The sequence below is a fragment of the Coenobita brevimanus genome, chromosome 40, assembly GCF_032717465.1.
Source record: "Coenobita brevimanus isolate Jiangsu-jjx chromosome 40, ASM3271746v2, whole genome shotgun sequence".
NCBI classification, from domain to species: domain Eukaryota; kingdom Metazoa; phylum Arthropoda; class Malacostraca; order Decapoda; family Coenobitidae; genus Coenobita; species Coenobita brevimanus.
Window position 1 is genome coordinate 67,130,647 of NC_136993.1, and position 21,873 is coordinate 67,152,519.

Below are 21,873 nucleotides of genomic sequence, written 5' to 3' on the forward strand. Positions count from 1 at the left end.
CAATAGCCATGTCATTTGTCAAAATATGCGAAATTTTACGGAATATTATTTGGTAAAAAAATTAAGGGTGGATTGGGCTAGTTTTTGTTATGGAAGAGCTTTACATAACGACAGGTACTGAGTAAACTTTACGAAGATCGCAGAATACTTTTCCCCTGTTGACCTCTATATGGTAATGCCACACTTTGTACACATCTCGGTACAGCTCACTGCCTCCATATTGCCACCTGTAATTGAAGTAGAGTTTCATTAGGTATCAGTAAGAATAAAAACTAGCTTAAGTACTTTGTTTTAACTGCAGCGTGAAGCCCGTCCAGCAGACTCACTCCTAGGTGCATCAGTCTTGCCAGAGCCCGGTAGGTGGGGACTTCGGAGACTGCAAAGAACTCCTTATAATATATGCCGTATCCTTCCACTGTAATGCTGTTGGGGAAAAAATACAAAAATTAAACACATAGACACAGAAATGTCATTGAAGTATTTTATTTTTATCTCCAGACAATTATTATGCAGTTGGTAGTTTGAACTAGAACAGTCTTTTTTAATTATAAAAATATGCAGCCAGATGCCCCTTCTACATCTGAATGTATCAGGAACACACACATTATCTTTCTTTGGATGAAAAGGTAATATAAAAATTTATTAAATGTTGATATGCATATAAGCCACTAGCATAGGTAGCGGAGATACCTGGTGCTGCCTGGGTAAATCTATGTTTGTAAATCTATGTTTGTTGCCTGGGCTGCTGGATTACCATTACCCCTGCAGAAGAAGACACCCGGGGTCCCATTTAATCCACTGAATGTATGTTCTTCCTTGGGTCCACTTCCTGAGGGATCTGTTCCCCATGGACCTGTGTCTCCCATGGACCTACTTTCCTATTACCCAGCCACCCACCCATCCCCCTGGTCACCCCACCAGATCGTCCACTTGGCCAGCCCGTTGTAGCTAATAATTATCTCCTACTGTCTCTTTATACATTTTGAAACAGTAGGTGATGGTTGTGTATAAAAATGCAGCAACTCAACTTGCTTTTATGTTCCTGTACTTGAGTCCTCAAAATTCACTTCAGTGTGGTTGCTGCTTTACTGGCACTTTGTAACGATATACATGTATGCTCTTTACTTACTCCCAATTGTGCTGACTATTAAAAATTCTCTGTATTACTGTTGAATTGGAACACAACCTTTCCAGTTCGCCTAAAAGTGTGTTCAAATGGTCCTGCATTTCTTGGATGGTTTGGTATTTAATGGCAAAACCTTGTGTTGAAGTGTACAGAGATACATTATCAGCCTAATACTTCTGTTTTCTGGTAAACTTGCAATCAGTGAATCTTCTACCAGTTGTACATTCTGGTCAGCAATACCGCCGTCAGTTAATGATATATGACTGGAGATATTTTAACTACGTATCCACAGTAACTTCCAGATTTGAACAGTTGTAGATATGAAATATTTAAGGCTGTTTGCTAGCTTTTGCACTGGAGACAAAGACAAATGAACGTATTTAGTGTGACTGGGACTGATTGAAAGAAGAGAGAGAGAGGAAGAGATGAACTGAGGTGTTTTCTTGAATATAAGGGGCTAGATATGTAGAAGATTGTAAGTCGGTCTTATTACAACTGGGGGAAATGAGAGCTCAAGGTGAAGGGAAAAAAAAAGTTTCGGCAGTATATAAGATGTGGCAGATCAGTTTCCATAATCAATAGCTTCAACTGAACAACAGATGGAAACCTTTTGGCTGGCAAGCAGTGATAATAGCTGATAATCCATCATTTTTCTTTAATAAATTGTTTAATTTCCTAACAGAATATCTTGCACAAATTTCTGAAAACAGCTATATATACTGTAGTATAATTGAATCACTCCTCATTACCTTCTCCAGTATTATCTTAATACTGTGTCAGCAATATTATTTTATAAATACACTAGAAATACAAGTTTACTTCTCTGTACCGGCCCATATCTTACTTATCTATGGCTTTGACGAGCTCCTCAACTGTCTCTGGTCTGGATGGCAGCCAGGGGAGGGTGAGGGAGGCAATCAGGCTGCTGCGATATGCTGTGCCCACCACCACACCGAAGAGCAGCCAGGTGCCGACCAGTGTGTGGTTTGAGTGGCTGGTTGAGAGGCGGCCATAGAGTCCCTGGCCCAGCAGGCTGCCCACCGCCTCCAGCACCACCGACCCAGTGCTCAGCCGACCATGACGTGACCTCCACATCTTGCTGCCTGTAATCTGTATACCAAGAGATTTCTCAAAACATGCGTTGTTGGTACAGAAGGTTATTTGGCATGAACAAATATTTCATCTGCAGTACTTTTGTTATTGCGATGTTTCAGTAGTTAACTGGAAGTGCTCATTGGCACTATCACGCCCTTGCACACTTGCTTCTACGGACAGCTGTCAGACTTCGCCAGTGAATCTTGGTCGTCTGCAGCTACAGTACACGGGTTCAGTTTCAGCCATCTTGCAACTACAGTAAACATAACTGAATATATGGGGAATCTGAATTTCATGGATCTACGACGAGTTGCGTGACTGGCCTTGTTCCTTCAGATGCAAGCAAATCAGATAAACAGCATAACATACCTGGATGGAATATTTACGCAGCTGAATACACAACATAGCACCGGTACCAATGATGCCGGAATGTTCTCTTATATTTAGTTAGAAATTCATGTTTTCCCACCATAACCAGGAGTTGTTTCCATCATACACGACGGGCTCAAAAAATTTATGTACTTGGAATAGTTTTTGCGTATGCAGAAATGTACATCGATGACACTGATATACAGTTTATTGAGGAAAACATGATTTTGTGTGATACTTTCCTTTTCAAATGAGGGCTGCTTTCCAACCATGCCTGCCGCTGCTCAGATCCAACGAATGGCTGCTTCAGTGCTGGACACCTCTCTCTAGATGCATTCCAGGTAATTTAAAGCCAATGGAGACAACTATCGAGGGAAAAACACCCCTTTAGAAAACTTCAATCGACATGAACTCTAAATGGGATCATCTGTGAGAAAAATCACAGTCATCCTGTCAAGTTTCATTGCAAGTCTTTTTGGAGTTTCGGTTGTGCTACACAGAGGACAGACATATGGTTGAGTTACAGTATATTAGATTGTGCGACATACATTGCCAAGAAATATTACAATCCTGTGATGAAAATGCCTTCTATCAGTGTGTTGCGATCTAGCGGTAAAATCCATCAAACAGTGATCATGCATTATGAACAGACCTGGACTACCTCAGTGTTTACCAAGAATTTCTCATCATATGGATGCTTTCAGGGCGTAGTGCTGTCTCCTACTCTAAATGTTTGGGACGACAAGAGCCAAACATTATATATATATATATATATATATATATATATATATATATATATATATATATATATATATATATATATATATATATATATATATATATATATATATATATATATATATATATAAATGTTAATATGTGTGTGTGGCTGTGTGCCGGCAATCGTTTTAGGGAAGCGTGGATGGTTAAGCAGTATGCAGTGTGTTCGCGATCAGACGGCAGAGTGTACGCTGATAAGGAAGTTTGTGTTTAACTGCGCGGAAGTATGTGGAAGCAATGCCTTAATGTGAAAGATGTGGCTGTGTTATTAACTGTCTATAGCGCATATTTCGAAATCTATGTGAAGTACTTGTTGGATGAATTAGATCCCGTGGATGACAAAGAACAAAGTACCCATGTCCAGTGCAACACACAAGCTTCATTCATACTGCAACAAGCAGAATCCAGATGGCCTTAGTAGAAGCCAAGGCTACAACACACACCTGAACATTCTGAGGATAATAGCACTATACATGCCGTATTTCTGTACTGCAAAGGGAAACAATAATGGCTTATGTAATATTAGGCAATGGTTATCTCTTACCTTCACAAGTAAGATGCAGACAACAAATGTGGAGGTCAGAACAGCTATCCATACTTGACCACTGAGAGGATAGTAGAAGCTTAGCAAGTTGGGGGGTATGAGTGGAGTAGCCATCGTGAAATATAACCCACTCTGTGCATAGACAATGGTGTAATCCCACCTGCAATAAATATCATAAACCAAAATTAAACCAGAGGATCAGACCATTCGATTGTGTGTTGTCTCTTTTCTGATACATGCAGTTTAAAGCAATAATAAAGGTAAATGAAACACTGACGACATCTTTTTGTTATCAAGACATTATTCTGTTTCGTCAGGTACTTCAACTCTAAAGCAGGAGGAGTTAGATGTCACTTATATTCACTCTTGTGTCTCGGTGAATGAACATACATATCAGGGAAGAGGGCAGTGCTGCTAGAAATGCCTGCTTACATATTCAGGCATTGTACCACTATTTTATACTTGATGGCTCTAGTTTTGGTAAAAGAGAATGACTAACTAATCAGGATTAGCATCCACATCAGGCCACCTATACCCACTTACCCCTTAATGTTTTGAGAGGAAATGTGTGTTTACCTTCTGACATTGCTACTTCTCTAACTGTGTTGTTAATATACTGACGGAACATAATATAAGAAACATGTTAGGAATGAGTAAAGTAAGCCTAATTACAGTACACTGCCACAATGTAGATAGTTTTGTCACTTTCAGGCTTTGTTGTAAATCTGTGTAAAAAAGTGTGTTTTGTACTGGAGCTTGATGTAATTTTTATACAATCCAGAATCGCTGGTGCTGTTGCTCAACCCCAGTCGGTCTGATCGAGTAGCCCCTTCCATCGCAGGTATGCACCCACCCCAGTGGTTGTTTCATAAGTTACCTGTACCGTTGATATTGTAGCAGTGTTTTAGTGAAGCATATGCTGTGCCGTGCTTCATTATTTGTGTTAGGTTGTGTAGATCAATATTACAAGCTGGCCACGTGTCATGTGTGGTCCTACCCAACCCAAATCTGAGCTAGTGGCAACGAGGGCTGGGTGATGTCCGGCTCGATGTCAGGCTTTGTGAACTTGATCATCTCTATTTAAGGACACTTCCTATGAGTGGATGTCGGAGGGTGGGGCTCGTAGTGTGGTGTTAGGGTCAAGATGTATTGCCCTGCACATGAAGCATGTAGGTGCTACCTCATTGCTTGTGTTGGAATGTCTGGAGGTGAGATACTGTTCTAGAGGGTTTGACAATAGTTGTGTGGTAATTGTTTTTTGTGTGTGTGTGTGTGTGTGTGTGTGTGTGTGTGTGTGTGTGTGTGTGTGTGTCTTGCGTCTGTCATGTAATGACGAATGTATTGTATTGACGCAGGTTGATGAATAGAACTGTCTCCCTCATATCTGTCTCTGACAGGGAGGATTTTAGTTACAGATTGTAAGTGAGCTGTGGGAGTGGTTTTGGTGCAATCCTTGGTGATGCATAGGGCGCTGTTCTGTATGATTTGCAAGATGTTGTAGTGGGTATTAGATAGGATGGGAGCCCATGCCAGGCAGGCAGTGGAAATCACTGATCTAACATATTATTTGCAGCGTAAGGAGAATGTTTCTCTTTGTTACCTAAAGCTTGTTCCTTTAATTGCTTTAGTGCATTGAGCAGAGGAGTGCACCACCTGCTGATTGCCTTGTGGTGTACACGGTGCTTGAAAATGAGTAGTGTCATATATCACTCCAAGGACCTTAGGGAATGATGTATGTACTTTTTTTTTTTTTTTTAATGCGAGGAAGAATGAACCAGAGGCCGCGAGCCCGCATACATTGATCAGTGTGATGTCGGGGGACTACCTGGACTCATGCTTACAGCTCTTGATTAAGGAGGTGGTGGCTTTGCCTGGGCCAGTCGACAGCCTAGTCCTAGGTGTGCATTGTGTCTAGGAAGTCCTTTTGCAGTGTGCAGGCAGTGTTGTGTGTTTTAGTTATGGCGATGTGATCTGTATATAAGACAATGCTTGTGGGTGGTCGGGGTTCTGGGAATATCGTATGTCTGATATATATATATATATATATATATATATATATATATATATATATATATATATATATATATCCATCCATTCATCGTCCATTCCTACGTTGCCCCATGAGGAGCGTAGGAGCCCGGGGCTAGGTAAGTTGGTCCTGACATTTAAGATGAGAGTGACCAGCCTCACTCATCCATGAGTGGCATTACGTGAGCAATAAACCCCAACCACCCCTTGGATATAAACCTTCACCGGCTAAATCCGATTGGAGCGCCGTAATTACCCACTAAACCACCAGTCGCCAAAATTTGGCTATATGGTTACCACCCAGCGTAGTAATTGGTTTCCTGGTGTACATGAAACCATTTGGCTTGTCACTCAGTGCAGAGTCACCCACAGGCAGAAGGAAAAAGAAAGAATAAAGGAAAGGAAGACAGAAAAGGGAGTGTACAGTCACCCGTAGGCAGGAGGACGAAGAAAGAATGAAGTAAAGAAAGACAGAAGAGGATGGAAGGAAAGAAGGATGGAGGAAAGGAAAGAGCAGAAACCCGAGAGCAGCACTTCATCGAGTGAGTGGATGGTGAGAGCCCTCACCTATATATATATATATATATATATATATATATATATATATATATATGTGTGTGTGTGTGTGTGTGTGTGTGTGTGTGTGTGTGGTCCCGTTGTATAAAGGCAAGGGTGATAAGTATGAATGTACTAGCTTTAGGGGTATAAGTCTGTTGAGTGTTGTAGGTAAGGTGTATGGTAGAGTGTTAATTATGAGAGTTAGAGAGGGTACAGAGGGAGTGATTAGTGATGAGCAGTGTGGCTTTAGGAGAGGGAGGGGATGCGTTGATCAGGTGTTTGCTGTGAGACAAGTGTGTGAAAAGTATTTAGCGAAAGGCAAGGATGTGTTTTGGGCATTTATGGATTTAGAGAAAGCGTATGATAGAATTGATAGGGAGGCTTTGTGGACTGTTTTAAGATTGTATGGACTTGATGGTAGGTTACTAAAAAGGGTGAAAAGTTTTTATGTAAATAGTAGAGCATGTGTAAGAGTGCGAAATGCTGTGAGTGATTGGTTTCCCGTGAGAGTGGGGCTGCGACAGGGATGTGTGATGTCGCCTTGGTTGTTTAATATTTGCATGGATGGTGTTGTAAGGGAGGTGAATGCAAGAGTTTTAGGTGGTCTGAGTCTGGTAAATGTTGATGGTGGAGATTGGAATCTGAAGCAGCTGCTGTTTGCAGATGATACTGCACTGGTGACTGATTCAGAGGAGAGATTGAGACAGTTGGTAGAGGAGTTTGGAAGGGTGTGTGAAAGGAGGAATTTGAAAGTAAATGAGAATAAAAGTAAAATGATGAAGTGTACGAGGTTGATAGATGGTAGGGGGATGAATATAGTTTTGAATGGTGAGTTGCTTGAGGAGGTAGATTGTTTTAAATATCTAGGGTCACATGTTGCTGTGGATGGAAGAATAGATGCAGAAGTGAAGTTTAGAATAAATGAAGTAGGAAAGGTGCTGGGAGGGATGAAAAAAGTGTTTAAATGTCGTTCGCTTAGAATGGATGTAAAGAGCAGGCTGTATGAGGGTGTTGTGGTACCGACTGCATTATATGGGGCTGAAACATGGAATATGGGTGTAGCAGAGAGGAAAAGTTTGAATGTAATGGAGATGAGGTGTCTGAGGAGTATGTGTGGAGTGACGCGTATGGATCGGGTGCGAAATGATGAAGTGCGAAGGAGAACTGGAGTTGTTCGGGAGATGGCTGGTAGAGTTGAGCAGAGGGTGTTGCGATGGTTTGGGCATATGGAGAGAATGGATAATGAGCGATTGGTGAAAAAGATAACTAGATCTGATGTGAGAGGTGTAAGGCTGAGAGGAAGACCACGAATAGGATGGATGGACAGTGTGAAGAGAGCGCTGGATGTGAGAGGGATGTCTGTTGAGCAAGTAAGAGTGGCTGTGCGTGACAAAAATAAATGGAAGGAAATTGTGAATGAATAAGTGATGACGCAGCCCTGAGGGGATATTCTCCTGCATTTGGTCTGATCAGCTAGTCAGGTCAGGTGCAGGTAAGGGGATGGGTCTGTTATGATGTGGCAGGGGTAAACCAGTTCTGCTGTCGGGTCCTGCTGCGGATGTCACTGATTGCATTGCGCAGTTGACCCTTGTGCGGTGTGGTGCGGTGAGGATCTGTCCGTTCTCCCCTTTGGGGCTAAGATGTGAATGAATGTGTTTGAATGGATGAGTAAATGGAGAGTGTGTCGTCCTGTCTCGGCTACCTCCCTTTCCTTGGGGGAAGCAGCCTAGGTATATATATATATATATATATATATATATATATATATGTGTGTGTGTGTGTGTGTGTGTGTGTGTGTGTGTGTACAATTACCCACATGCCTGTGAAGTGTCAGGCTGGGTCAAAGAATATGGTCGTGGGAGACGGTGGCGACATGTGATGGGAAGGAGACTAAGGGACTGTAATGAGTGGTCCAGGGCACATCATTTTATGCTGTAAAGTACTTCCCGCTCTCCGACGTCGTCTCTCCCTTCAATAATGACGATACTGCCATCGCTAAAGCTCTCCCAATCGAACTATCAAACCCTTTCCGTGTGAGTGGGAGACATGGACCAGGCCACCTCTCATTGCAGCAAGTGAAATGGACTCTGTGGAACCAGAAATCATCGTTTCTGCTCGTCCCAGTTCCCGTGGAAGACTGGCAGTGTAGCTTACCCCCTCCTATATACCTATATCTCGCACTGGACACCTTGGAGAATGGGTAGGACTACAAAAACTGGTGAGAATCGCAAAGCATCAATTTTCATTATCCGAGCGGCCCCAAACACCTGTTTTTTAATGGCTATGGTCAGCATCCGAGCTTTAGGGGTTAAGCAGTTTGAGTATGATTTCGTCGAAACTTGGTGTAATGGTTAGGGTTAGGCCAAAACAAAGTATTGCAATTATGACAACAAATGATGAAAAGCCAGGGTAACATGGGAAAGTCAAATGTTTGGCCATTGGATAGTTGGAGGGTGCAGATGTTGCACTGTGTCTGCTCTTTCTTGTTTAGTGTTGTCTCCTTCAGATTTCCCTGTACCGTCATAATAGCCTAGCATCTCTCTGATAAATTATGATTTTACCTTTCCCATTACCTTTTAGTTTTTTAATAAAATATAGCCAGTTTTGCCTCCAGCACTAAATATTCTATTGCTCATACGGCAGTGACTGTTTTGCCGCAGTGAATCAAACTTTTTCACTATTAATGAAAAACACTGCTGGGAGAAAGGGGGTTAGAAGGGACAAAGACATCAGTATAATGGAAGTAGTGGATGCAAGGAAGAAAGTTAAATTGGGGAAAGCCTCAGGAACTGGAGTGTGTGGTGAAATGTTGAAGCATGGGGGAGAGATAGTAGCAGAATGGATATGGAAAATGTGCAGATTGGCCTGGGAGGAAGGTAGAGTCCCGGAGGATTGGAAGGCAGGTATTTTTATTCGCCTGTACAAAGAAAAAGGGAAAAATGGTGTGTGGTAATCATAGGGGACTTTGTCTTCTTAGTGTAATAGGAAAAGTATATGGTAGGATACTTATTGACAGAGTTAGGGAAATAACAGAGGAATTAATAAGAGAGCAGGGAGGTTTTGGGAAGGGAAGAGGTTGTGTAGATCAGATATTCATATTTAGATCTTTATTGGAAAAGTTTCTAGAGAACTGAAAGAAGTTGTATGCAGCCTTCATGGACCTGGAGAAAGCATATGACAGGGTGGATAGACAAGGATTGTGGAAAATATTAAGAATATATGGAGTAGATGGGAAGTTATTGAATTCCGTGAAGAGTATGTATGAGGGTGCTAAGGCTGGAGTGTGTGTGGATAGTGAATGTTGGATTGAAACAGGGATGTGTCATGTCTCCATGGTTGTTCAATCTGTACATGGATGGGGTTATAAAAGAGGTACAAAGTAGGGCAGTGGATGTTGGAGTGGCCCTAATGAGAGAGGGCAGCGTTTGAAAACTCCCTGTACTGTTGTTTGCAGATGATACTGTGTTGTTAACTGAAGACGAAGGGGAGCTGCAAGGTTTGGTGGATGAGTTTGGGAGAGTGTGTAAGAAATGCAATCTAAAGGTGAATGTAGGGAAGAGTAAAGTTATGGTCTTCGAGAGAAGTGAAGTCAGTGAATGTACAGTGAGGCTGGATGAGGAGGAAATGGAAAATGTGAGTACGTTTAAATACTTGAGTAGTGTGGTGAGTAAGGATGGAAGTCTGGAGGAAGAAGTGCTTGAACGGGTACAACAAGGAAGAAAGGTTGCTGCTTTTCTGAAACCAGTGATAAGAAACAGAGAAGTGAGCATGGAAGTGAAAAGTCACTACATGACAGTATTGTGATACCAACTCTAACGTGTGGAAGTGAAGCTTGGTGCTTGTTGGAAGGACACAAGTCAAGAGTGAGAGCAGTGGAAATGAGTCATTTGATAGCATGTGGAGTTACATAGAGAGAGACTGACAACTGAGGAAGTGAAAGGAGCATTGTGGTGTGGATCTCGATGTGATAGAAAACTTTAGGAGAAATACACTGAGAAGGTATGGCCATGTGGAGAGAATGGAGAGTGAGAGAATAACGAGGAGAGTGTATGTGAGTGAGGTGGAGGGGAGGAAAGGAGGAGGAGGCCGAGGATGAGATGAAGGGATGGAGAAGAGAGGTATAAGAGAGAGGAGGGGGTGAGCTGGTGGGAGGGCAATGACATGGTGGTGGAATGGCCAACATGGAAGCGATTTGTTTGTGGCCACCCCTTACGGGACTAAGGCGTCTGGCAATAGATAGAAGTCTCTTGGTGAACCTACCTCTCAAGTCTGTTAGGGAGAATTGAGTAAACCATAGGCGTTAGCAAGATCTGACGAGCCTCCACCATATCCTCCACCTGTAAAGCATTGGAGAAGCATCTTCAGGAGTAAATGTAGCGATGCATTTTACTTATAGGTCATTCCAGTATTGTTTCTTCCGTCTTTTCTTACTTATGTTATTTCTGTCCGTGAGTGTTTAAAGCGATTCAGTACCAGAATGAGTAAATGTAACCCAGTTCATATCATCATTGTTATTATCATCATGTACTATGTATTTTCCCACCTATACTTGAATGTCAAGTCAATACTGAATTATTTCTTTTTCGAATAAGCATCATCATCCAGACCTCCTTTCCCACCCTAGGGCAGGTTGAGGAGTTGCAACGTCCAGACAGCCCAAGTTTGCCCACTACAATGGGTCACGCTTCCATTCACTCATCATTCAAGCCCCCGGAATCCTGGCTCTATTTGATATACCAAAAACTTTCACCACATTCTTTAGCTTCATATAAACATATCCGATAGAGTCATAAGAAAAATTTCATTCAGACCCTGATCCTGATGCATCACTCAAAATACGTCCCTTAACCATGTTTGTGAAGCCAACCACAGAATTGACTGGCAAGGTAGCCATCTACTGTATAAAAGTCATGACTTTCGGAAAAGAAAGATTATTGAAGCCATGTGTATCCAAAAACACGAGAATTTCAACCTTAGTGAAGGCATGTACAAGCTAGATCCTAAAATGAGATCCCTAGTGGAAATGTCCCTTCCCGCACCGACACAGGTGAGGTCAGATAGGAATTACACCTGACCTGTCTGGTAATGTCCCCCCCTTTCCCCTTTGGGTTAATCCCTGCTTACAATCCACCCCACCCCATCTCACCTTTACCCCACCCTTCTCCACACACACGCATAAAAAGGAACCCTTGTATTGTCAATATGTCACTCACTCTCTCTATCTTGACCACTGAAGATGGTGGCAGTGTCCACCGAAACTGTTTGGTAATTATATTCTTCATCTACAAGTGTGAGTTTTATTTACCGTCTCAACTGACCAGTTTTGCTGTCGGCAGTATGACAATTATAACCTCAAAACTTTTCAAATTCTCCTATTTACCCAGCTGTGAAATGGAAAAACATCTGGAGAGAATGGAAGATGGCAGGTGAAAGGCTCTATGGCTGTGTGTGTGAGGGAAGAGCCCCAAGAAATAAGGTAACTTGCACTGAGGTTCTATAAAATAACCACAGGATTTGAAGAACCGAAGTACTGTAGTGAATAGTGCTGCATGAACTCGTATATCTTCCATTAGGGACAGAAGGGTGACATGCGCACAAGCATGTACTAAGGCCTTCAGCACAATATCAACAAACCTCTGCCCAACTTCGAGTAGGAAGATTTCGGAAAGTGAAGTTGTGCGTCTTACAAATGGCAATCATCATATTGTACTCGATGCCAGTGTTGGTGGTGGTGTTGCCCGTCACTCTTATTGCCCAGTGTGGCTCGTACGTCAACACAGCGATGTCCACTGTTGCTCCATGGAAACTGCAGAAAATTAACATATTCCCTCTTTACAACAAAACCTACCCATTAACTCTGTCCGTGCAGTGGCCTTAGGTTTCACTAAAACTTTGCACTTATCGTATTACCTAAATAGGCAAAGGATTTTACTTTTTGAACCAACCAGGACAGTTTTCATTACCGTCTTCATTACCAGATGATTCTCTTGAGCTGAAACAATAAGGTTGTAGGTAGCAGAAGAGGTAAATAGATAATGTCATAATGTAAGGGCTAATAATGCACCAAAAGAGATTGTGTATTTACAGTTCTATGAGTACCTTTCTAGTCATTTGATGAACGTTGCCTGTTTATCCTGTTCATGTACACAATATATACTCGTTTACTGTATTAACCAGTAATATAGTTAAACCAAATTTGTACTACATAGCATGCAAACTGTCTCACTTTCCTTGTTTCATAAATGTATTGATGAAGAAAAAGTGGTGAATAAATGCTGAAACAATTATATACTCTCTTTGATATTGGCAACAGTACTTGATAAATTTCTCCGGGAAGAGTGTGAGAGGTGTCAGATAGCGGAGGCCTTTGTCGGGGGTCCAGGAGGCCACGTTCACTACCTGGGCACCGTCAGGGCTGTACGGCAGGTGAACCAACAAGCTGCTCCTGTACCACACGTTTATGGATCAATAAGAACAAGGTCAGTTATCAAATGAAACCTCTTGTATAAAGTTATATAAACGACGTTCATTTATGACATTAATTTTCTACATGAATTTTCATTCCATATAACGAAAATAATACACTACAGTTTATTAGGCACTAAAAACTGTGAACTAATCAGTGATGTCGATAAGCAGGCACAACGAGATAAACCTTTGGATGTATCAAGTCAGTGTGTATCTGGGTATATAATTATATAAGGACGTAAGTCATTTTTAATCAACAGTGTCACATCCATTGACGTCCATGCTCGTCTTATCAAACCAAGCCTCTCGTCGTCAATTAGGCAGGCTGAATAAAATTACTAAGTGCAGTATGCAGGTGTTATCAGTACTGCCTACTAATCTTGGCGTCTCTGCTCGCCTCCTACTGTAAGGTTTGACCACATGTTAATTTTACTTACACCCGAGTGCACTGAAAGCGTGAACAGAGTAATATTTTGCTCATTGTGTGTGTGTGTGTGTGTGTGTGTGTGTGTGTGTGTGTGTGTGTGTGTGTGTGTGTGCAGTCCCTTATAGAGTAAGACAGAACTGGACCTCTATACGATACTGTACACGAATGCACCCAACAAGTCTTCCCACGATGGAAATGGAGTGATGGGATGAGGTGGGGTTCATGAGAGACAGCTGGTATTTTATGTTCGTGTGTATCCATTCAAGCTCGTTGTTTCTTCACCCAGAATTCGACCCGCCAGACAGTTTACATCCAGGCAGCTACTCACTGTAAACAGGGACATGGCGCCAAAGGATAGTGCTAAGATTACAAGGCGAGCATGTTACTGCTTTTCCCTTGGCACTCATTATAAACAAATTCATTGATTGATGAGTAAATATTAAATGTATATAATTAAACATGTAAATAAATAAATATCTATCTATCTGTATCTATCTACCTATCTATCTATCTATCTATCTATCTATACGGATGGTGCTAATATGGAATACGATGTTGGGCAGCGGTGTTTGGAATGTCCTTTGTGAGAGATAAGCGTTGTTGAAACCTGAAACATTTTTTTTTCTTTGCACGGAAGAAGGAACCAAAGGCCAGGAACCCGCAAACCATTCCTTCCAAGAAAAAAGCAAAAACAATACAAAAGAGGGCCAAATTCAAGATCCATTCATGTCGGCATGCCTGGACACACTGCGTTTGAAAGACTGGAGATCACAGGTAGTAGGAAATACAGACAGAGGCAGACAGTTCCAGAGTTGACCTGCTGTATAAATGAAGGACTGGGAGTAATGGCTGTTGGCTAATTCTTTCTGTTAAGTGAAGGTTTGGTGATTTTAGGTAAGAGTAAAGTTATCATATTTATTTTTGAGGAGGTCATGGAGTGCACAGTGACGCTGGATGAAGATCTAATGGTACATGTGAGCGCCTTCATAAATAGCACCTGGTGTTTTAAGGATACAGCTCACGGAATAGCACTGGACAGAAGGGAAGCTGCAGGTGAACTAAGGGCAGTGACAGTAAGCAGGGAAGTGAGCATACATGAAGAAATCTGTGTTTGATGGTACTGTGATCACCAGAGTAACGTATGGAAGTAAAGCTTTAACTTGACTAGAAGGACACACATCAGCACTGAGAAGATTGGAAATGAGTTATTTAAGAGGGGCATATGGAGATGAGATGCTTATTCTGAAAGGCGTTGGGATTATCTTGAAATGGTTAGGGTTAACCAAGAGCAGAGAATGGAGAGTAAGAGTTTGATCTGGGGAGTGTGTGTGGGTGAGGAGGAAGGGGAGAGAGATACCGAGGATGAGGTGAAAGGACGGGGTGAAGAGGTATATATATGAGGCATGACTGGGAGCAAAGGCAGTTAAATGACATAGGAATCGACGGCTTGAAAAGGATTATGTCGTGGTCGCCCCTTACTGGATTAAAGACTCTGGTTATTGACAGATAAATTCTCACCTTCTACAACACACACATTATACCTAACATTTGGCCAAGTGGAGAGGATGGAGAGCGAGAGACTGACGAGAAGAGTGTATGTGAGTGATGTTGAAGGGGGAAGAGGGAGGGGGGGGGCAAGGATGAGATGGAGGGATGGAGTGGAGAGGTATGTGAGAGAGGGGGGTGTGAGCTGGGAGCAGGGTAGTGAAATGGCGGGGGACGGGACGACATGGAGGCGATTTGTTTGTGGACACTCTTTACGGGATTAAGGCGTCTGGAAATAGTTAGTTTTTAAAGATATTCTCTGAGTTAATTTAAGTGGTGACTAAATATTAATGTGCTAAATGCATCTCAACTGCACTTGCATTGGGGTCAAATCAATTAAGACGGTGTATATTACGTTACTTGTATATTAAAAATTGATCTATACTGAACCAGCTCCCTGTGTCTCAAGCATCATGTAGTTCACCATGACACCATTCATTTGAACCATCGGAGTTGGCGTAATGAAATGTATACTATATTTGGTACGTATGTTTGTATATTTCGACGGTTTATCTATTACAGTATCTTTTACCCGTTTGTTTCTGCAGATAGATCAATGTTCAGTGCCATGGTGTTCATCATGGAGAAGGTCCAGTGAGAGGCGAGTAAAGCCCCGAGGACCTCCATAGACAGGCGAGTGACCACCAGGAGCCTCGTCGACCATACCAGAAGACGACCCTTGAGGGAGGAGTCGGCGAAGTTCGTGAGGAAATCAAGGTTATCACTGACCACCACCACCAGCACACACCACGACAGTCTCCGCATCTGTTAATAATACCTTGATAAGAGTAAATCCGGTATTCTACAACATGTCTTGCTTTGAGAGGGGCTAGGAATTATTAAAGAAAGGGTTACGTTCACATGTGGAATATTTTCGTATATGGGCAACACTCCTGAATCCTTCTATATCCAGGACTAAAGAAAACTAGTTATGATACTTGTGAACAATATATCCTGCAAACTAGATCACTGGCTATACGTAACTAACAAAATTTCCTGTACTCCTTCATATAATTTTCCACACCGGCAAACAATATTTCCTTCACACCTGGATGTGGTTTACTATTCTTAGGTAACAATATAACCCGAATCCCTGGAGAATTTTTATTTTTACAGAAGACAAACATAGGAAGGAAAAGCATATTAAAAGAAAAAAAAAAATCCATTCACAAGATTACACGTGTCCTCCGATCATTAAAAAAAAAAAAAAAATGCAACGGTTGGACTTGAAATGTTTTAAGCTGAAATATAATTCTGTGCCCTAAGTTTGTGTTTCCTTGTCTGTCTTTCTATCTGTCTACCTGTCTATAGTGAGAACATTTTGTGGCGAATCTCGCTAAAACAGTAAGAGATAAAAACAAACTCAAGCAGTAAAAGTTAAGGCCCATATGACATTTGCACTGAGGCTTTTTTTCAGGATAAGTTGACCGCGTACGTGCGTCGTGTCAAGATAGCCTTAAATATGACAAATGCACAAGACAAAGACTGCATACGTAAATCTGTGAATGTAACTGAACGATCATAAGTTTGTGCCTGTATGTCCGTACGTCTGTAATGCGCACTTTGGAGCAGCACGCGAAAACGATAAAAGAATCCAACAAACACCAAAAGTAATGTTTAGCCTACAGACACACACACAGAGAGAGAGAGAGAGAGAAGGGGGAGGGGACAAATGGCATCCGGGTACCTGTGTCCTGTCAGAATACCCGTAAATATGACACAAAGGGACAAAGCAAAACAAGTACATGCATAGCCTATATCTTTTCAACCAATCCTATAATCCTAAGTTCGCGTCTGTTTTTTTTATCTCTAAGTCTGTTTGTAAAGCGAACTTTGTGTGAAGCATAAGACAAAGGTATGGGATATTAACAAACTCCAAAGCAAATGGTGTTAAGTGCCCTTTTAAGTGTGCTTTAAGCCAAAATAGTTCGGAAAATACCCAAGTTTACCTCCCACCCGTGATTCTAAAAAAATGATGGCAGTCACGTATAGGCAGATGACAGGAAGCTACATCACTTGAAATAATGGTAACCCACGACAAAGGAAAAGAGAATGAAGGCATTTCTTGGGCGATTACAGAGAGGACGAGAACCCCAGTATACTGTGTATATATATATATATATATATATATATATATATATATATATATATTGTATTAGCTTTCCCTACTGCTTCCACTGATTCCCTTAACACTTTTGTTAGTCTGTCATTCAGCTCATCAGTGTCACAACCAACATGACTTGTAACCTGAAATGTTTTTTTTTTTTTTATAATTAAAAGGCAGCTTTGTTTTCGCATACTTTTGTTGGGCATACCTTTTTATTTTTAATCAGCTGCTTTCTTTCATATCTGAAATAAAATCTGTTCGTGCAATCCACTATTTTGTGGTCATTTACAATATTTACTTTGTTGGTAACTGTAACATTTTTGATTGTGTTTTCCTTATCTGTGGGAATGACGTCAATTTCGTTCTTTGTTTCTTCCTTTGGACATCTCCAGGCCATTTTCTCCCTGTTCTTTTGTTGAAGAATGTATTCATTATTCTCATATTATACATTTCATCAAAATTTACCACCATTTCACCTCTGTCATTCCTCTATCCTAGTCCGAATTTTCCCATACATGCTTCTCAACAGTTTGCCTTGCCAACTTTTGCATTCAACTCACGCAATAGTACAGGATGCTGGGTCTTTTCTGCGTCCACAATGTAGGAGATACCGTCATAGAAGGTTTGTATTTCTTCACGTGTGTTTTCAGAGTTGGATGCATATGCTTGTATTTCTTTAACTCTGTGTCTTTGCATAATTACAATGTACGCCACTCTGTCAGGCATACTGCTGAATTTAACATTTGTTCTCTGCAAGATTTGTTAGTCAGAAATCCTACACCAGTAGCCCTTTCATTCTGCCTTCCTCTTTAGAGAGAGAGAGAGAGAGAGAGAGTCATTTTATGCTTATACTGAGAGGCTCTCCATTGGATCCCACGAGACCAGTGCTCAGTTACTTTGTTTATAATCAGGTTGTTAATTCTGGTTTTATTTTATATTCATTAATTATTAGGTATTCATATTAGTGTTTTTTTTTTAATATATTACTTACCCGGCGGGCCAAGCCGACCACCGTGGAGGTAAATGGTTTCGTCACGTTAGCGTGCCGGCTGTTCACATCAATCTCGAACACACCTGCACCCCAAGCTGATCGCAATTCGTCCATCTACATCATAAAGTGTACATATATTATACAAGAAGCTTCCACACCGCACCAGATGCAAGCTATGGATGTAAAGATGTGTTTATCTACAGTGCTGTTGCTACAACCATGCAGTCTTTCAATTTTGTTTACAACTTTTTCTCATATACTGTAAAAAAAAACTCGGCCTTTTGCTGTCCCAAATGGAATGTGCGTCTTAGAATTTCACAGTAGTTCACTGCATGGAAATTTTCTCAAGCTCATGAGGAGGGCAATTTGGTATCGTGTGTGTGTGTGTGTTTGTATTTTTGTTTTAGTGTGTGTGTGTGTGTGTGTGTGTGTGTGTTTGGGGGGTGTCCTCTAGCTGTTGAGTAGTATTTCATCATGCTGGATCTGAACAGGTTGCTTGAGCCTAAACCCTGATCAAATTTAATATGAAACACAGATCCCTCAAAATGTTTTCTTAGGAAGTTTAGTTCAGTCTTCAAAATTATCCTCTAGTGGTAAAAATCATCGTTTATTCATACCCTCGCTAGACAATTGTACTCAGCTTAGGATAGACATTTTGGTCTTTGTGGGCCTGATGTAGCTTTCCCAAATGCCTTCAGTACCAGGTCTTTCCTAAGCTTAATAGACTTTACTGGAGACAGCGATGATGACACTGAAATGTCGTCATGTTGTTGAAAGCCTTTAAATTTACTTAACGAGAAGGAATGCAACTTTTTTCATGTGTTTGCCTGAGTAAATATTGTGTATTCGTTCATAATCAGGAAGCGTTAAAGGAAGATATCAATATGTTTCATAACTTTTTCATAGCTTTGGTTACAGCACTATGTCACAGTTTTGTTTTTGCTCAGATACCTTGAATATGGTGTTGTGTGACGCAGAACCATCAGAGATCAATATAGCGTAACACTTGTCTTGCAGCAGTGACGACAGTACTGAACCAACCGTCTTTGTCGATTCCGCCATCACGTCTGTCGATTCTGCCGATGAATTAACAGTAAAATATTTATTCCCTCAGCGCATTCTTGTGGGTTAGGAGGCTTTCTAGCAACTTTCACTTGAAGATATATCATCGTATTACATAGTGACATTTCTATATATTAGTCTTAGCCTTTTAATATCGAGATATTTTGTGCATCAAAGCGAGAATATTATCGTACCCTACGCACAAAGGATCTGGTATGGGAGATGTGTTACTGAGCCTCCTTAACCTACAATATTACGATCCCCTGAATTCTTATTATATGACTTTATTTTTTAGTTAGCGTTCAACCAAACGATTACCAGACTTAGAATAGCCTTACTTAGTAACGGGGTTAGTGAAATTAATGAGGCAGTAATTATTTTAATAACTTAGAACACTTTCCATTGCTGATAAAATCGCCTGAATATACACAGTAAAAGTGGGAAAATAATAATCGTATATGTATTGTATAATATGACGACTATATCTATCAATCTATATGAAATATATGTAATGTATATAATATATATTTTATAAAATGCATAAAATATATAGCATATATATATATATATATATATATATATATATATATATATATATATATATATATATATATATATATCATAATCATCCGGACCTCCTTTCCCACCCTAGGGCAGGGTGAGGAGTAGCAATGTCCAGACAGGCCAAATATGCCCAGTCCAATGAGCCATGCGTCCATTCATTCATCATTCAAGCCCCCGGAATCCTGGCTCTATCGGATACGCCAAAAACATTCATCAAGTTCTGTAGCTTCACATAAACGTATCCGACTGAGTCAATCCGGACGCTGCCACGTTAAAAAGGGCTGCCAAATCCCTGATCATGCACTTCTCCTCACAACATTCAACCAGCCAGCTCGATCTCTTGTCAGTTCCCTAGCCTCACCGACTTCCAAACCTCTCTTCCTCACATACTCATCCACCGCATCTCTCCACCTTCTCCTTGGCCTACCTCGCCTCTTCTCTCCTTCAAATTCACTCAGGTATACCTTTTTCACCACTCTATTGTTATCCATTCTCTCCTCATGAGCATACCAACTCAGTACACTCTCTTCGATTCTGGTGTCCACCGACTTCCTCACTCCACATCTTTCACGAATCACATTGTTTCGTATCCTATCCACTCTCTGTACTCCACATACATTCCTCAGCAGTCCCATCTCCACTGCTCTTACTCTTGACTTTTCATTTTCATGCCACACCATAGTCTCACATCCATATGTTAAAGTTGGCACTAACACTCCTTCATGCAATTAATTAATAATTACTGTATCATTAGCGCCCTTTTTTATTTCTTGAGGTAAAATGTGTGTGTGTGTGTGTGTGTGTGTGTGTGTGTGTGTGTGTGTGTGTGTGTGTGTGTGTGCAAGCAAGCAAACAGTACAAGGATATACCTGAGGAAGGACGAAGAGCTGAGGCTTCAACACCTGAGACAGTCACAGCTACCGCAGCCATCAACAGCAGAGCAGCAGATTTCATTGTTATCCATCGGCGATCAGGGCTATCTGTAACACTGCTGTATTACTATCAGTTATGATACTGAATTTCTCTCTCTCTCTCTCTCTCTCTCTCTCTCTCTCTCTCTCTCTCTCTCTCTCTCTCTCTCTCTCTCTCTCTCTAAAAATTGAAAATGACTTTAAACATGTATAAATATTACCCTATAGCACTGAAGAAACAGAGACGAAAGGAGACTCTTGTAATCATCAGTCTAGTGTATGTAGAGAGTATGTTTTTTTTTTTTATGCGAGGAAGAAGGAACCAAAGGCCATGAGCCCGCAATAACAGTTCCCTCCAAGATAAAAAAAACAAAATACAAGACAGAGCCAAATTCAAGATCCATTTATTTCGAGATGCCTGGACACACTGCGTTTGAAAGACTGGAGATCATAGGCAGCAGGTAATCTAGACAGAGGGAAACAGTTCCAGAGTTGACCTGTTGCATAAATGAAGGACTGGGAGTAACGGTTAACTCTTGCATTAGGGAGTTGGACAGAAAAGGGATGAGAGTTTGCTGCTAGACGGGCGCTACGCGCCCGTCGTAGTGGTGGAGGTATGCATGCAGACAGTTCAGAGGAGCAGTGACCATTACAGTAGTGATAGAAAAGAGATAAAGATGCAACAGCGCGGCGAAGAGACAGAGGTTGAAGGGAGCCAGTAAGAGGAGGAGAGTTAATGAGACGAAAAGCCTTTGACTCCACCCTATTGAGAAGAGCTGTATGTGGGGAGCCTCCCCACACATGAGAGTTGTACTCCACACAGGGGCGGATAAAACCCCTGTATAGAGTCAACAATTGTGCAGGGGTAAAGAAAGAACGGAGTCGGTGAGAAAACAACCTATTTCCTAGTAAATAACATCTTCTCTGTTCGGTGCCTCCTTCGTGGTGGGGAAAATTTGTCCACATGTGACAGAAACAATGTAGAGAAGACCACATCCTAACTGTGCTTCGCGCCTAGTCTTCTGTTACTCTGTAAGAATTTGTAAGTGTCTTTTTCACGGCAGTAGTTAATTGCAGGCAGAGACGTTCGTTCGTTCCTTCAAAGATTTCCTGCACCTATAGTGCAGGCCGGGCCATACATTAGCCCGGTCAGTGGGGTATGGGCTGGTTAAAAAAAACAGTAAGGGGGTAAGACAGGACCTGAGGATTGCACAGTACACACGTCCTGTCTCCTGGCTGGCTTTGTGGTGTGTGTGAGGCAGAGACGAGCGTTTGTCCTTTATATCCTTTACGGCTGC

The 21,873-nt window shown here is 41.4% G+C and overlaps 1 protein-coding gene across 1 annotated transcript in view; it reads right to left on the minus strand.

The window, feature by feature from the left end:
• Positions 1 to 19,100, minus strand: part of LOC145397182 (uncharacterized) — a 36,305-nt gene extending 17,205 nt beyond the window's left edge. The window contains exons 1-10 of the mRNA XM_080270381.1: positions 18,990 to 19,100; positions 18,039 to 18,152; positions 15,473 to 15,705; positions 12,817 to 12,945; positions 12,135 to 12,306; positions 10,761 to 10,837; positions 3,915 to 4,074; positions 1,971 to 2,236; positions 286 to 423; positions 105 to 227 (exon numbers count right to left, since the gene is read on the minus strand). Of these exons, the coding sequence (XP_080126507.1) occupies positions 105 to 227; positions 286 to 423; positions 1,971 to 2,236; positions 3,915 to 4,074; positions 10,761 to 10,837; positions 12,135 to 12,306; positions 12,817 to 12,945; positions 15,473 to 15,705; positions 18,039 to 18,152; positions 18,990 to 19,100 (1,523 nt within the window). The remainder of the gene's footprint in view (positions 1 to 104; positions 228 to 285; positions 424 to 1,970; positions 2,237 to 3,914; positions 4,075 to 10,760; positions 10,838 to 12,134; positions 12,307 to 12,816; positions 12,946 to 15,472; positions 15,706 to 18,038; positions 18,153 to 18,989) is intronic.
• Positions 19,101 to 21,873: the final 2,773 nt, after the last annotated feature.